Source organism: Eptatretus burgeri, chromosome 4 (assembly GCF_056783735.1).
Source record: "Eptatretus burgeri isolate ZD-2024b chromosome 4, Ebu_testis_v1, whole genome shotgun sequence".
NCBI lineage: Eukaryota > Metazoa > Chordata > Myxini > Myxiniformes > Myxinidae > Eptatretus > Eptatretus burgeri.
The window spans coordinates 140545052-140561017 of NC_140964.1; the positions used below are offsets into that span (position 1 = coordinate 140545052).

The 15966-nt window shown below is 42.5% G+C and overlaps 1 protein-coding gene across 1 annotated transcript in view; it reads right to left on the reverse strand.

Annotated features, from left to right (window-relative positions):
• The window catches only part of HECTD4 (HECT domain E3 ubiquitin protein ligase 4), a 525771-nt gene that overhangs the window by 103932 nt on the left and 405873 nt on the right, over positions 1-15966 (reverse strand). The window contains exons 48-49 of the mRNA XM_085880170.1: positions 12855-13001; positions 5322-5456 (exon numbers count right to left, since the gene is read on the reverse strand). Coding sequence (XP_085736296.1) covers positions 5322-5456; positions 12855-13001 — 282 coding nt within the window. The remainder of the gene's footprint in view (positions 1-5321; positions 5457-12854; positions 13002-15966) is intronic.

The following is a 15966-nucleotide window of genomic DNA, read 5'->3' on the forward strand; positions in this document are numbered from 1 at the left end:
TTGAAAACCTGGAGGGAAGAGTGGGATTCAAGAGAGTGTGGGAGTTTGCTCCAAAGGCGGGGAAAAAAAAGAGGAAGGAAAGAGTGAAGGTGAGCAATGATTCTTGATTTTTGGTAGTTTTACAAGAAGGGAGTTGCTGGCAGACCTTGAGCACCCTGCGTAAATATAGGGGGAACATCTCACAGTCAGAGTAGGGGGGAGCGAGGCCGGAAAGGAGACGGTAGAAGACAAAGACCACCGACCTGCCTGCGGTGAGAGAGTGAGAGACCCAAAGACTCAGCCTCACCGTGGGAGATACAAATGATCCTAAATGCTTTGGTTTCCACTGCGTGGAGCCGAGAAAGGTGGGAGGTAGGAGCAACAGCCCAGAGGGGAGAGCAGTTCTCCATCAGGCTGCGGACGAAAGCTTTGTGTGTGGACAGGAGCTCAGGTGTGCCGAGGAAGGACTTTACACGATGGAGGATGTTCAGTCGGCGACTGGTTCGATAACCATATTGTTGTTTTTACTTTTTCTGTATGCAGTTGATTGTATGTAGTTTGTAAATATTTAGTTGAAAAATTAGATTGGATAGATTAATATATAATTAATCTAACTGATAATGATCATAAGTTAACATAAGGATTTATGTGAACATAAAAAAGTGATTTTTGTTTCTTGATTTTTCTCAAGCAAATTGAGCAACAGTCACCAAAAGGGAATAGTGGAATAAAAGTATACATGCATAGGTTTCGAGAACTGTAAAATTAATTTGAAATTTATATATTTTTTATATTATTGTTTTTTTGGCTGACCACTTTGGCAATGTACATCTGACACCAAAAAAGTACATTTATCAATCTCACTTTTTTTTTAAAATGCCCAGGAAATGCCAAAAGTGGAATGCAAAGCACATTTTATGTCCTCTGCACATTTGTAAACTCAGATATTTTGTATTTCCTTTCAGAATCAAAAACTATGGGGGTTGGACGTACACTTTTTATGTATGTCCGACTGGTCGTTTTCTTTGGAAGTCCGACACTATGCAATAAAGCACTGAAAAAGGCATTATCAAGACTTCGACACTGAATGCACATGCCTATACCAATCTCCTGGCTAAGTAAAGACTTTAATCCATTGATAAGTACCAACAGAACAATAGATTTTACACCTTGTACTCAACATAAAGAAGTGTTAGACAAGTGCTTTGTTGGATTTTTTTAAAATTGTATTTAGTGGTTTACTTCCTGCCTCATTTCTGATGTTCCAAGCATTCAATGACAGTGACTTTAACTCAGTTTTCTACTGAATGAAAGTGTTCCAACACAAAGTTCCCAAGTACCGACATTACAGTAATGATCCAACACATGACTTGTATGGTGAATGTCGGCTTTGCACAATTACATCAATTTTGAGAGCGCAACAATCTTCCAGTACAAATCCTGTCGCTGGTACTCAGGGATACACTGTAGGTGAGTGTTAACATTGATTACATGAATTAAGAATGTTTGTTAACTGCAGTTGAAGATGGCAGACAGAGTAAGATGGAAAAACAATGTGAATGTTAGGCTTCGTTGGTATTGATTTTTTTCCCATATCGATATACCAGTGGGTTCATACGAGTACGTCAGTGTAAAAGAAATTAAAAAAAATTACGCAGGTTCCAAAAATACATAATCGTCCAATGGTCCATCACGTCTTCATATATAACGTACACATTTTTGACACAGGGTAATTTTTCAAAGTAATTCCACACAGGGCTTCCCCCCCTCCCCCCCCCCCACCATGATGAGAATGGTTATTTTGTATGGAACTTCAACTTGTATTAAAAATGATTTTGTTTTAAAGCAAGATCAGTATTGGTAATCGGCATAGACTGGTATCCATCGCTATCACGGATCGCAGTTGGGGACAAAGGGCAGTTCACTTTCCAATTTTTGTAGACTTTTTCTGGCGAGATGTACATAACTTCCAGTGTGTATCTATCATCGTAATTACATCTTTGTATGTATGCATTTGTAGGTAGAGTACGTAAAGTAAGTAACATTGACAGCTGTATCTTCAGGATTTTTGCTTGTTTCTTCTCTTTCCATAATTATTACATGTGCTTGTGGATTGAGTGCTTGTGTCGACTCAGAAATAGAATTTGATGATCATCAAGGAAAAATCCCAATCTAAATAAATGAAGGGAAAACAAATAAATATAAAAATTGACTTAAACATGCAAGTCCGACTGCAATGAACAGATTTGCACGTGTACGTCCGACAATAAAAATGTTTGTCCAACCCCGAATAAAAAAATCCCCCTGCCCCAAAGTTTTTGAAAGAAAGGTAATTATATCTGCTTGATGGCATGATTTAGTATCCATAATAAATGCTTAGGGATAAAATTTTCTCATAAGTCCACACACATCACAGTTTTTTGCATTTGATTTCAAAAGGTTGAAATAAGTGATTTCTCTGAATACGTCTGACACCGGGGTATTTTTGGATTGTTTTGGAGTAATTAAAGGAAAGTTACCAATTTTTGCCATGTTTTCCTTTTCTCATTTTGATTGTTTACCTTTCATGAAATAAAAAGTTTTAAAGTATTCACAGTTTTCATAAATTTATTCATTAAAGCATTTTCTGAAACGTACGTCCGACATTGCAGAATTGCCGTTCTCCAGAGCGGCTGGACAGATTGAGGGGAAACTTCAAACAAATGTTCCCAAAGATTTGGGAACACCAACGTATTCACAAATAATTGATAGGCCACATGGTCTGGCAGCCATATTGGATTGAGCAAAAATCTTTTTAAATTATCTTTCTTGAACCGCTTCATTAATTGATGTGAAACTTCAAAATTATGATCTAATAGTGATGGGGAATATATGTTTTGAATTTCTACCTGATCGGACACATGGTCTGGCAGCCAGGATTATTGGATTATTTTGAATTTGCATTCTTTTTTATTTTTTGAATAAGGCTCACTTGGCTGCGCCTGGATTGGTTTGAGGGTAGAGGAGTAGCAGCTGAAACCCAAGTCCTATCCAGATTCCTCACGGTGGTCATCTTTGCTTTTTGTGTCTTTGGGTTCCTTCTGATGACTCCAACGCAGGACTGCACCTATTTAGTCTTCCATTTGATTTGAATTGAATTTATTTTAATCCCATTCTGAATTCAATTGAACAATAATAAATGTCATAAACATAATAAATGTCAAGTGTCTGATCAAAGCAGGATGTCTTGCTACCCAGTCATCACTGCCAGCAGTTATATAGTGGCAGTTCTCGTGATGTCTACGTAACATCTTGGGATAAATAGTTAATTACGTAACACAAAACTACACAAACACAACACAAAACAAATCCTGGTGAGGGCCTGCAATCTCTGCTCTTTTTCTTGTTTGTGTTATTGTATTGTTGTGGTTGACGAAATTCACAAACCACCATTCAGGTCCCTTAGGTGAGATATCTCGGGAAGTATATGTGTAGTTAGGCCCAAACCCGTTGTCTAGAGGGAATAAATGTCATTCAGTCGGGCTGCGACTCTTCAGGATAGCCGTTTTTCTTTTACTATCTTTATTTTGGACCAGCCGCCATTACTACCACCACCAACCACGTCTCAACAGCCATCACAACAACCACCAACCACAACGCCGCTTCACAACAACCATCAACCACAACGCCGCTTCACAACAACAACCACCAACCACAACGCCGCTTCACAACAACCACCAACCACAACGCCGCTTCACAACAACAGCCACGACCTTTACCGTCACAACTCGCCACCATCGCATCCACACCATCTCGCGCCACTCGTGGGCACCGATACTGGACTCGTGCAGGGCGCGCACCGAGCAGTGTATTCAGAGACATCACAGACTTTCCGAAGAAAAACGGATCAAAAACGACTCACGCCCACTTTTGTTCCGTCCAATCGGTGAGCGAGGGGCGATTTGGCCCCGCCTCCAGGGCGTTGGAGGGCGGTCGCTATATGCAAATACATGGATCAAAAAGCATTCACGCCCACTTTTCCTCGGGCCAATGGGGAGCCAGTTAGAGAGGTGAAGGGTCGGAGGCAGAGGGTCAAGGGTGAAAGAGCGAAGCCACGGGGCTTATATAAACGGCTGCGTTCGTCAGTAAAGAAGAGGGTGTGCGGAGTTCAAGAGAGTCGTCGGTGGAGCTGGAAAGAAGTGGGAGAAGTCAAGAGTGAAGAGTTGGGACGAGCCAAGGGAGGAGACGGAGAGGGCGAGTAGACGGAGCTGTGGAGAGGTGGCGGCGGCGAAGGCGGACGAGGGGGTGCTTGCGTCGGTGCCGGGAGCTGCAGAGGGAGAGGCCAGCAACGCGACCGAGGTGGAGGAGGAGACGCTCGCCGCGGGACCCGAGACAGGGTGATATCCTCCTTCCCCCGAGCATCAGCAACCCCCTCCTGTTTCCCCCCGCGCTGAGATAGTGCGACAAAGGGGGCCCCTTTCCCACCCCCTACCAGACACTGTCCGCGAGGCCCGCGGAGTTGAGGCACCACCGCCACTTCGCGTCTCATCATCAGACGGGTAGGCCCGACCCGGTCTCGGCCCCAGGCCCGCCTCATCCTTGAGGGTGGTTCTTTTTCTTTTGCTTTGGGAATATGTGTTGTCGGCGCCGTCTGTGAAGTAAAATTGTATAAGTGTTGCCGTGTGCCCGGTAGTCGGTTAGATCTGCATTGTTGCATTTGCTTTTTGTGTAGTATTGCATTGTCTTCTTCCTTTACATGTGCTTTTGGTGGAATTGTATATGTGTGCTTTCCGTTCATCGCGAAATAAATGTGCTTATTGTTGAACTGTTTTCCCGCTTCGCTTCGTCTTTTCTTTCATTGAATCTCCATCTTGCTTCACGTAAAGGGTTGGTCGTGGGCTAAAACGCCCGATAATTAATCGAACCGTCGAGGCCGACGAATAACACCGCTCGGTTATCCCGATAGTACGGAACGGGTCGCTTAAAGTGGCCTGTGTCCGAAGTCGACCTGCGGCGAGGTGCGATCGCCCGGTCTACCCTCCGTGTGGGTACTTAGGTAGGTCGAATTTGGCGAGCAACCCTATCCCACGCGGGGGCCGATTGGCACGATCGTGGTGAGACCGAAAGGTCCACCCGTGACTGGTTCCCGGCGTTAGTCCGAGAGGGTCACGACTGGATTGTCCGTCCGGTGGGCGACGTGCCGCGATTCGAGTTACGTGGCCGTCAGCACGCCGGCGGGCGCGAATCAGCAACAGTATGTTTTTTTTAAAACCCTTGAGTTATGAAGATGCTACGACAAGAAGTATGGTGCATTGCACACACATTACTTAAATAAAATGTTAAATGACAATGTGGTGAAGTACCAGTTGTGTGCTCCAAAGGATGAAGCAAAATTTCTGGGGAGCGCACGTCTTCAAACAGTCTGCCATCACCTCTGCATGCTGTCTCATCCAACTCTTTGAACAGCAGTTCAGCTTTGGATTCGTAGAATAGGAGATCTATCCAGTTCAGAAACAATTGATTAGAACATACTTTCTACATGGTGTTATGGCAGTGCACATCTCATAGATTGTAAAATGTTAGACTTATAAATGACTGAGTTATGAGAACCAACAATTTAAATATCATCATCAACAGATCTGCAAATATAAAACCTGATCCTCCTACCTTCAACTACTCCCCATCTCAAATTGTGACTCGGAACAACACACACAAATCAAAGTCAAAGAAACAAAGCATGAAGTGGAAGCATCCTGAAAAGAAGAAGTTTAAGATCCAGAATCACGCTGGTCTATTTACAGAATTGAGCTGATGGTGTGCTGGCACATGAATGATCCCCTTTTGATTTCAGTCCAAGATCAGACTGTGAACAATGCAACGTACTGTAATCAAATTCATCAATTGTGAAGCGAGATTCGCAGACTTCGTCCCAGACTCGTATTTCAGATTTGCTTCGACAACCGCACAATCCCCTACATCACACCATTTGCATGAGGGGAGGCACCATCAACAAACTTAAGTGGGAAGTTGTCCCACGTGTGCTCTGCAGCCCAGACCTTGCCCCAACCACCTCTTTGGGCCTTTGAAGCAGGCCCGAAATGGCAAGTATTTCATGCAGGACAAGAATGTCAAGAAGGCTGTCTGAGTGTGGCAATGCACCAACCATTGAGTTATAATACATTGCAGCCATCAGGAAGCTGACATTGAGATGGGATAAATGCATCTCACTCCTTTGACATCAACCACCAGTGTGCATATGTGGGCTCAACAGAAGCACAGAGAAAATTTATTGAATCAAGACGCTGCTAGATTACCATTACACTGTTAACTAGAGAGTTAATGGAACACGATATCCCGAACAGTGTTCAAGTACATACAGGAAGGTCTTGCCATTTGGGGGGGTTACATTCTTTAAAATCCCAGTGAACCGCAAAACTGCACAAACTTAAGGGGTAATGTGGAAAATAGGGTTAGGGACTTCAACTTTAAAATTTGACCAAACTGTATCCTTAATTAACATGTTTGTGCATTGTTTTTGTACTTTTTTCATGAATAAAATATTGATTAAGAACATAAAATAAAGTTTATTTTCGTGAGTTCAAATTTTCTTGAGATCATGAAAATTGCCTTTTATAATAATGATGATAAACTTGATCCAATAATGTGATGACGACGATAAAGACGAGTTGATGGAGATGATGGTGGTGATGTTTTTTGGTGGTTTGAGGTTATTGTGTTCACCGCCCATGTTTATTAGGTGAATAAATGGGGAAAATAGTTCACCAATCTGCAATTATTTGAGCGCATTAACTGCAATCTGAAATCCTTGCCTCAATGACTTCATCACGGTAGGGCGAATTCTCAAAGGGGAAATCCATGAACGAAAATTCCTTCAGTTTTAATAAAATAATGATTTCAAAGATCGTTTTAAAAATCTGGAGGTTTAGCACTCCTGAGGTAGTCTTACATACCAACCACCCTCACACACTGTAATACGAAGACGTTGAGTCACAATTGAGAAGATTAAGGCTTTATTGATTAACATGGAATGCAATCTCAATCAGCATCATGCAGAGCAATATTGGCAGCCTCTTATTCACACCGATACACACTCCACACCCTCTCATATCGATATATAACATGGTTCTTGAAAGTATTACGAAAGCTTTTTGTGTTCTACATTCAACAAGTATATAATTCAATTTCAAATAAAGGTTTAAAGAGGCTAAAAGGTATATAAATAAATTAATTCCGGGTTTTACCACCATTTTCCCAGTGTGTTATACACCACCCCATTCTAACATGTTACATTAGTTATTTGTGCTTGTTGTTTATGTCCATTATGACGTCCTAAACCAGAACCATAGGTTTCCTGTTGGGAATGATTTTCAATTTTGTTTGAATGGAGAGAGTAAAACTATCATGTCACTCCACCCTGTGCATGTGTGATAGGGACAAATACAAAGCCAAAATACAGTAAAACGGCAGACTTGTTTTCCTATTCACGTTCCGATTCATGTTCAAAATATAACATTCCATTTAAATAAGTTGCCTCTCGACCAAAAAATGACGATCATAAATGAGTAAGACAGACAGACAGACAGACAGACAGACAGGCGGATGGACATGAAGCAATTCCTCAACACTGCTTTTTGCTTCGCATGCGCGAGGTAACTAAAACAACACTCAATGGAGCACATACCTCTGCCAGGCTGAACAGTTTGTTTTGTAACCCACTGATAGACCGAATCTGCATCCAGATCTTAACAAAAATGTAACTGGCTTGTTCTTGTCATCGACCCAACTCATCCACCCAGTTTCATCCAAATCCATCAATAACTTTTTGAGATATCGTGCTACATCACACCTGGTGTTGGATTAGTGGCTAGGGTGACTGGCTTGGGATCTTAGGGTCCTGAGTTTGAGCCCCGGATTAGTGGTTAGGGTGGCTGGCCTGGGATCTTAAGGTCCTGGGTATGAGCCCCTGTCGCAGGCCCGTCGCTAGGGGGGGCATTTGGGTGCAATGCCCCCCATGGCGCATCTGCTGCCCCCCCCACTTGTACGCCACCCATTTATGCCCTGTTGCACCCTGTGAACAACTTAGTGTTTAAGGACGAGCGCCCACTGTGACCTTGCTGTTTAAGAGTTCACCTGTGTGAACTAAAACCCTTATTCCAGATGTTCAGTTTGGTGAATAATGAGGCCTTCTTGGATAAACTGTTCTTTGATAATATCCTTCTTTGAATAACAGTCAAGAGATAAGTGTGCGCTTGTCAGCGCATCTCCAAAAGCAATTGGCAAGACGATACAGTCCAAGACCACAAGATAAAAGATAATAACGCAAGCACCAACGCCAGCAGCCAAGACCTCATGTCGAATGCCGATGTTGTGGGTGGTTATACTGTATATATTGTGGATCATTTAGTTTTAAGGAATAGCCAATCAGCATATTCGATATGGAGACCCAATTGAGCAGGTTACCTGATTGGTTGTAAGTTAGGTATAAATGTAATATAGTCATAATATGAAAATATGATAAAGGAAAAGACATAAATTTGCATTATTAAAAATGAAGCACACGTGCCCCACGTGACCTTCACAACCCGTCAACCCTCCATCTTACAAAAGTAATTGTATAATAAGAATTAAAAATATGTGTGTTTGCAATCGTGCTTACATTTGAAATTATGTAGATAAAACCTGTTTTTGGTGCATGGATCATTTAATAAATAAAACCGTCAACCGTCAACCGTCAAATCTCGCAGCAGGAGAAAAAGACGTGGATGATGGATATACGAAAATGGCTCAGAAAAGGAAAAAAATGCAAGCGACGAAAATGAAGAAGATGATGAAAGACATGTTGTGGGAGGAGTTGGAGGAGGAGGAGGAAAAGACGATCATGTCGATGAAATACCGACAGAAGCTGGCCAACCTGGCCAAGCCAGCAACGTTAGCCCTGCAGCTGGAGCCCCAGCGCAGGCAGCCGAGTTGCCACGCTCGGCGGCGGCCTCGGGACCGGGTGTGACTGTCAAGCCACTTCCCGATGATCTTGGAAGTGAGAGACCGAATCGAGTTGTTCTACAGCGGTACCCTGGCCATCTGTTGCAGAACAAGAGTCGCTCGTTTGTGTCCTCGTGGGACCAGACTAATGAATGGCTGGAATACAGTGTGCAGACAGATGCAGCATTCTGCTATCCATGTAGGAAGTTTAACACCGCACGTGGCCCAGTGGACTCTACTTTCACAGTGCGAGGCTACCGGAATTGGAAACGTGCCGTTTAGAAAGGCAGGGGGTTTCACAAACACGCAACTTCAAAGGAACATTTAACTTGTGTTTTGAGGTGGAAGGAGAATGAGTGGCGCATCGATTGTGGTGAGGAGATTTCCACACTCCTCAATGCTGACCAGCTAAATAGAAACCGGTACTATGTGTCTGCTCTTATAGATGTTGTGGGATTTCTCGCCGAAAATCAGATACCTTTTAGAGGGAGCCTTGATAATTTTGAGGATATGCCAGACGGGCACAGTGGGCTCTTCCTCTCGCTTTTAAACTACACACTCAAAAAAGACACCGAGCTAGCCGAAATAATAAAGCATATCCCACGAAACGCAAGCTATACTAGTCCGGAAATGCAGAATGAACTGATCTGCACATTGAGTAATGTTGTGACGGATGCCATCGTGGAAGAAGGAGGCACATCGTGGTTTACCATCAAGGTGGATGGGACAAGGGACCCCACTGAATGTGAGAACATATCAATCATCATTCGCTTTGCATCGGCATCAAATGAAGCAATAGAGCGTCTACTCACAATAGCTACAGCCGACGCTGGAGATGCAAAAACATTGACAGACCTAATAATTGCAGAGCTGATAAAAACAGGACTTGACACGTCAAAATATTAAGTCAGGTGTACGACGGGGCTTCGGTAATGGCTGGGAAGCAAGGTGGGGTGCAAAAGTTGTTGCAAGAGATATTGGAAAGAGAAATCCCCTATGTGCATTGCTTAAATCACCAACTCCATCTGGTAGTTATCCACGCACTGGCAGCAGAGAAAGCTGTCACTGATTTCCTCGAGGTTTGTTGTTGCCTGCACAAATTCTTCAGAAAGCCCACTGTTGCAGCACAGTATAAAGGTGAGCGGTTAAAACGACTTCTTGATCAAAGGTGGACGGGACATTTAGCCACCGTGTCTGTGATCATAGGATCTTTTAAGGATATCACATCCTGACTGTCAGAAATTGATGCAGAGCGCGCCTACGGTGCAGAGATGAGGATGGAGGCTATTGGGCTTTTGTAGGAAGTCTCTGGGCCTGCCTTCATGTTCATTGCTATCTTTGTACAAAAACTGCTGATGTTGTTAAATGGCCCTAACAGACTCTTGCAGGCAGAGGACATGGACTTGCTAACGGGGTTGGAACTGGTGGCGAGTGCTACAGAGTGCGTGAAGAAACTCCGCTCTGAGGATGAGTTCACTGATCTGTGGAACAAGGCCAACGATGCTCGCACTTCTAAACCTGCACCACCAAAACGGAGACGCACAATGCATAATAACTTGGAACAGTTTGTAGTTTTGGAGACTACAGGACAAAACAATGACAATGACAAGACGGAACTGCAGAGGGTTTTTACAGCGCAATTGACAATGTGCTTGGAAAGATCGCTCAGCGCTTCAGTGAGCGCAACACACAACTCTCCCGTTCACTCGCTGCCTTGAATCCTGAAAATGGAACGTTTTTGGATCCCCACTTGCTCCAGCACTTCATGACATTAACAAAGTCAACCATCAATGAAACAGAGTGTGTGGTTGCAAGGCAGTTTATTCACTCATAGACAGAAAAGCAGCCAAACGAGAGATGGACAACACAAAAACTCCTCTCAACATACCACAAAACGCTGGAAGCCATGCCAAGTGTAGTGACTGCTATGAGACTTGGACTAACATTTGGTGCATCCACTGCCATGTGTGAAAACTCATTCTCAACATTGAGGAATGTCTTCACTGACCATCGACGGTCCATGCGCCATGCACGCAAGGCACAACTGGTACGGCTGGCCTTCGAGAGAGACCTCACACGTAAATGCCTGAATGAATGGAAGGAGAAGGTCCTCAGAAGATTCCACACCAAGACACGTCGCCTGCAGCTCTTCTGACAGTGAGTACAGCGGTATAAAAACTATACGAGGAGTTCAGATTGTGTGTGTGACTGCTGGTGATGCGGGTGTGGTTGTGGTTGCAGTGTGGTTGTGGTCAGCACCCACCGTGGTCGGCTGCTTTGTACTTAAAATACTGTTTAAGTTAAATGTTGTGTTTGGTGCTTTGCATATCCCATATCTAGTGCTTTGTGCATAACCTTACCTCTGTGTAATTGACTGCTTTAAATGCGGACCTTGTGGTATCTTCAGGCTGGTCGTATTTGCTGTTGATAGTTTAACATGATGATCGCAGCTCATAGCCGACTGTATCTTATTTCAAAGTGCACTGATTCTGGTGCCAACCTCCCCCGTTTAGTCATTGTATCTCTGGTATATTGATTTTCGAATGCCAATTCTTCACAACACCTTGTATAAGTTCACCTGAATTGGTGCCAATTGTCTAATCATTGAATATTTGCATTGTGAATGTGCCAGTTTGTTGCGGCTCTCCTGCATTCGAATAATTTTAGGCCAAAAACATCGAAACATATTAAATCTAGCTGAGATCAATTTGGTTAGTATGCAACGGCAACCTCAGTATAGATGTGTCAATGCTGCATGGATACAATAGTATACAGGGTTATCAAAAATATTAAATATAATAATTGTGCCCCCCCACCATCCAGTTCATATGCCCCCCTTAATACTGAGCCCTGGCTACGGGCCTGCCCTGTCGGCCATTGAATTTATACCAGGTGAGGTTGAATCAGCCGATTATCCTTCTGAGGTCGGTGAAATGAGTAACAGTGTACTGGTAATAGGGGCATTGCATCAGCACCATAGCCACACCCTCAGCCAATGATGCTACCTGTAGCTGTGTGCTGCATATGAAGGAGGAGGAGGATATCGTGGTACATATTTTTTTGGCCCTATCTCTCAATGGTGAAGAATCACTTCAAAAATTCTCATACCCGGATCCGGATCTTCACCAAAATCTAATCGATTCGTCCTTGTCACACACCCAGGCTGTCCAGCAAATTTCGTCTGAATCCATCCATAACTTTGTGAGATATTTAGCTAACAGAGAGGCAGACAGACAAACAAACAGACAGACAGGGGTGAAAAAAATAATGTCTGTCCACCTTGGGTGACAGAGGTAATTAAGAAGAAAAACAACAATTACTAGAAAGGCACTCGGTAGAGCACATACCTCCGCCATGCAATGCCTGATCCATGAGAACATACCTGGCCCAATACATTTTTGAAATATCGTGCTATATATCGTTTTTGACCCAATCTCTCAATGGTGAAGACTCACTTAAAAAATTATCAGATCCGGATCTTCACCAAAATTGAATCAATTCTTCATCCTCACACACCCAAAGTATCCACCGAATTTTGTCCGAATCCATCCACAACTTTTTGATTTATCGTGCTATGTATAATTTTTGGCCTATCTGTCAATGGTGAAGAATCATTAAAAAAATTATAGTCGCCGGATCCGGATCCAGATCTTCACCAAAATCTAATCAGTTAATCCTTGTCACACACAGCCAACCTCTCCAACAATTTTAGTCCGAATCCGTCCACAACTTTTTGAGATATCCTGCACACAAACAAATAGACAGGGATGAAAATATAATCTCCTTCCACCTTCGGTGGAAAAAAGGAGACCGAGAAACGATTCACAAACCAAAATGCATGAAAGGCAAACAAAAATGAACACAGAGATACAAGCAAGCAATGCTTTCAGGCATACCTTTGCCTTTGCGAAACACAGCAGCGAGACTGTGAGAAAGGCCAGGCCGAAGTGCGAGGTCGGTGTGGGTCAACACAAAGGACAATAGGTCAGAGTTCAACTGACGGAGTATTGCAAAGCGAAAGCCCAGCCAGGAGAGGGGCACATCTGGAAGAGATAATGTCATGTGAAAGTCCTTAAGTAAATGGAGATTACATGTGAAAATTCAAACGGAATAATTAAACACAATGGTACATACAGGCACATCATCACAGAAAAGGCCTGTCCAAGAAAAAAACAAACAATTTCATTTGGGTAGATGCAGGTTAAAATAGCAAAATAATGAGTTGAGTAAAGGCCACAGAGTAATGTCATGTTGATGATAGTTTTTCTTGGAAGCTTATAGCACTTTTTCTGGAGAACTAGAAAGTTCATCGATTAGAGTACTTGTCAGCTGTTATACTGTTATCCGTGGAGTGTTCAGCTGTTATACTTCAATTGAGATAAAATAATGATTTTAAAGATCGTTTGAAAAAAAATTCGGAAGTTGAGCGCTTTTGAAACTGTTTCATATACCACCTTATTTAACATACCCAATTACTGAAAAACTGGAGGTTCTTGGAGGAGATAAAAAGGTGATTTGTGTTCTCATGTTCAAGTATATAATTCAATCTAAATAAAATAAAGATCAGAAAAGTCGAATAAATAAATAAATTCAGGTTTTACCACCGTTTTCCGCAATGTCTTATCCAACACGTTATACGAGTTATTTGTGCCTGTCGTACGTGTCCGTTATGACATTCTTAAAAACAATGTTTTCTGGTCGTAGTGATTTCAAATTTTATTTGACTGTCAAGTAGGCAGACAGAGTAAAAAAAAAACTAAAAAACTCACTCCCCTCTACACATGTGTGATCAGGAAGAATTCAGAGACAAAGTACTTTTAAATGGTAAACTTGTCTTCCTATTCATGTACTGATTCATGTTCAAAATATAACATTCAATTTGAATAAGTTGTTCCTCGATCAAAAACTGATGTTTGTGGACAAATAGAGAGAGGGACAGACAAACATGAACAAATTGCTTAACCCCGTTTTGGCTTCGTGGGTGCGGGGTACAGTCAGCCCCGGTTTATTGTGGGGGTTACGTTCCAAACCCCCCGCGAGAAGTGAAAATCCGCGATGAATGGATGCTTCCCAAAAAAAAAATCGACTCGTCTGGTCTGGTCTGGTCGGCTTGGAAGTGATAGGGTTTGAGGTGCCGGAGATCGACTCGTCTGGTCTGGTCGGTATGGTAGTGATCGGGTTCGAGGTGCCGGAGATCGACTCGTCTGGTCTGATCGGTTTGGCAGTGCTCGTCCAACCGCGGCAAACCTTTTTCCTTCCCGAAAGCATATCGAGCACCTTAACCTTCTCCTGGAGCGTCAGGACCTTCCTCTGGCGCTTCGGTTCCTTTCCAGAAGCCTTAGAAAGTGCAGGGCGTTTGGGCGGTATCGTAGGGCTTGGAGAAAAAAAAAACGTAGAAATTATTCAAAGTTCACAAGCGAAACATTGTCTCGTGCGTTGTGTGACTGGTTGAGCGCCACGCGTTATAATTTATTGCTTAAATAATTGATATTTTATATATCATTACCGCGATATACCGGGGGAATCCACAGAAAAAATTAGTTAGGTTCCAAGGGAAAACCCGCGATGAACCAGGGGCGCGATATGTGAACCGCGATATAGCAGGGGATTACTGTAATACTGTTGAAGAGTTCACCAAATAAGGAAGACAAATGAAAGGTAAAAATGAAGAAACCACAATGGTAAAAAAATGAGATTTTAGGGGAGATGTGCAAAACCACAACTGATGAGGCTGTGCAAATTGTAAATGCAAGTCCATCAGAATAAGTTAAAATATAATTTATCAAAATGGTGGTCATAAAAGGAGAATAAAATAAACATTAAAATTAATGGAAAGAGTGGGAAATTAAACTATCGATACAAAAGAACAGCAAACAAAAACAACAGAGTTTAAAGAAGAAAAAGACCGTGTAGAGCACGATACTTACAACATCCACCCCCCTCTCCAAAGGTTGCCATGGACACATCAAATTGTCCATTTGATTAAGATTAAAATTGACAATCATAATCAAAGTTCAGGTCAATCGAATGAAAATCGCTTATTTTTCAGATTGAAATTTGATGATTTTAGAAGTTTGACCTTGAGTTGACCTTTGACCTTTTGACCTCAAAAATGGTTGGTTTCCCAATTCAGTGATGCAATATGCAAATCCTGTTCAATTTTCAAGTCAATCTGGTGAAATTCCTCCTCTTTTAGCCTTCTCAATCATTAAGAACATAACTATATCACTTAGAAGATCAAGGGGTTGTTAGTCATTTTTAACATAGTGCTCCAGGCTAGTCCAGGAGATGTATAATAATTATAAGACAAGATCAAGTCCATTGGAATCTTTATAAGAACAAACTTTTCTAAATGTCTCAAACACATCAGCGAGTAATAAAACAGTTATAAATAATCGTCATGATATTCACCCATATTCTTAATCTCAAACTCTTTCCAAACATGTTTTGCTCTTTCATATTCTTCACCCGTAATATCACATCTTCCTAACTTGTTATAAAAACGCTTTTGAGGAGGAATTCTTGTTTCCTTAAATCTTTCAAAGGAATCCATATAATTATATGGGTAAATGCCCTTTTTCTCCTCTCCTCATACACATAGATCGTAAAAATTCCTTTTTGACGACATATTGATCGGTGGTAAGGATGAAGGTTGCTTCCAACATACGTAAATGAAACGAGCTCTGACCTCGGCTCAATATCCTGAACTCTGTGCGATACCTACGTCTCTTTCAGCATGGAAAGATCAAGGGAAGTACGGTAACAAATGGTGAATGGACCTTAGGGGAAACCCATCCCCCCTCTCTCCAGGATGTGGTTGCAAACGTCAATCATCACGAACTCTGCTACAGCCAATGGGAGCTCGAGGTGAAGATGATGAGCCAACCAATGGGCGATTGGATTAACCATGACATCATCACAGTTGAACCAATCAGCGTCTACCTTATTGAGACCTGCGTATAAAGCACGCACCTTCACTTCCTCCTTCACTTGCTGTGATTTTTACCC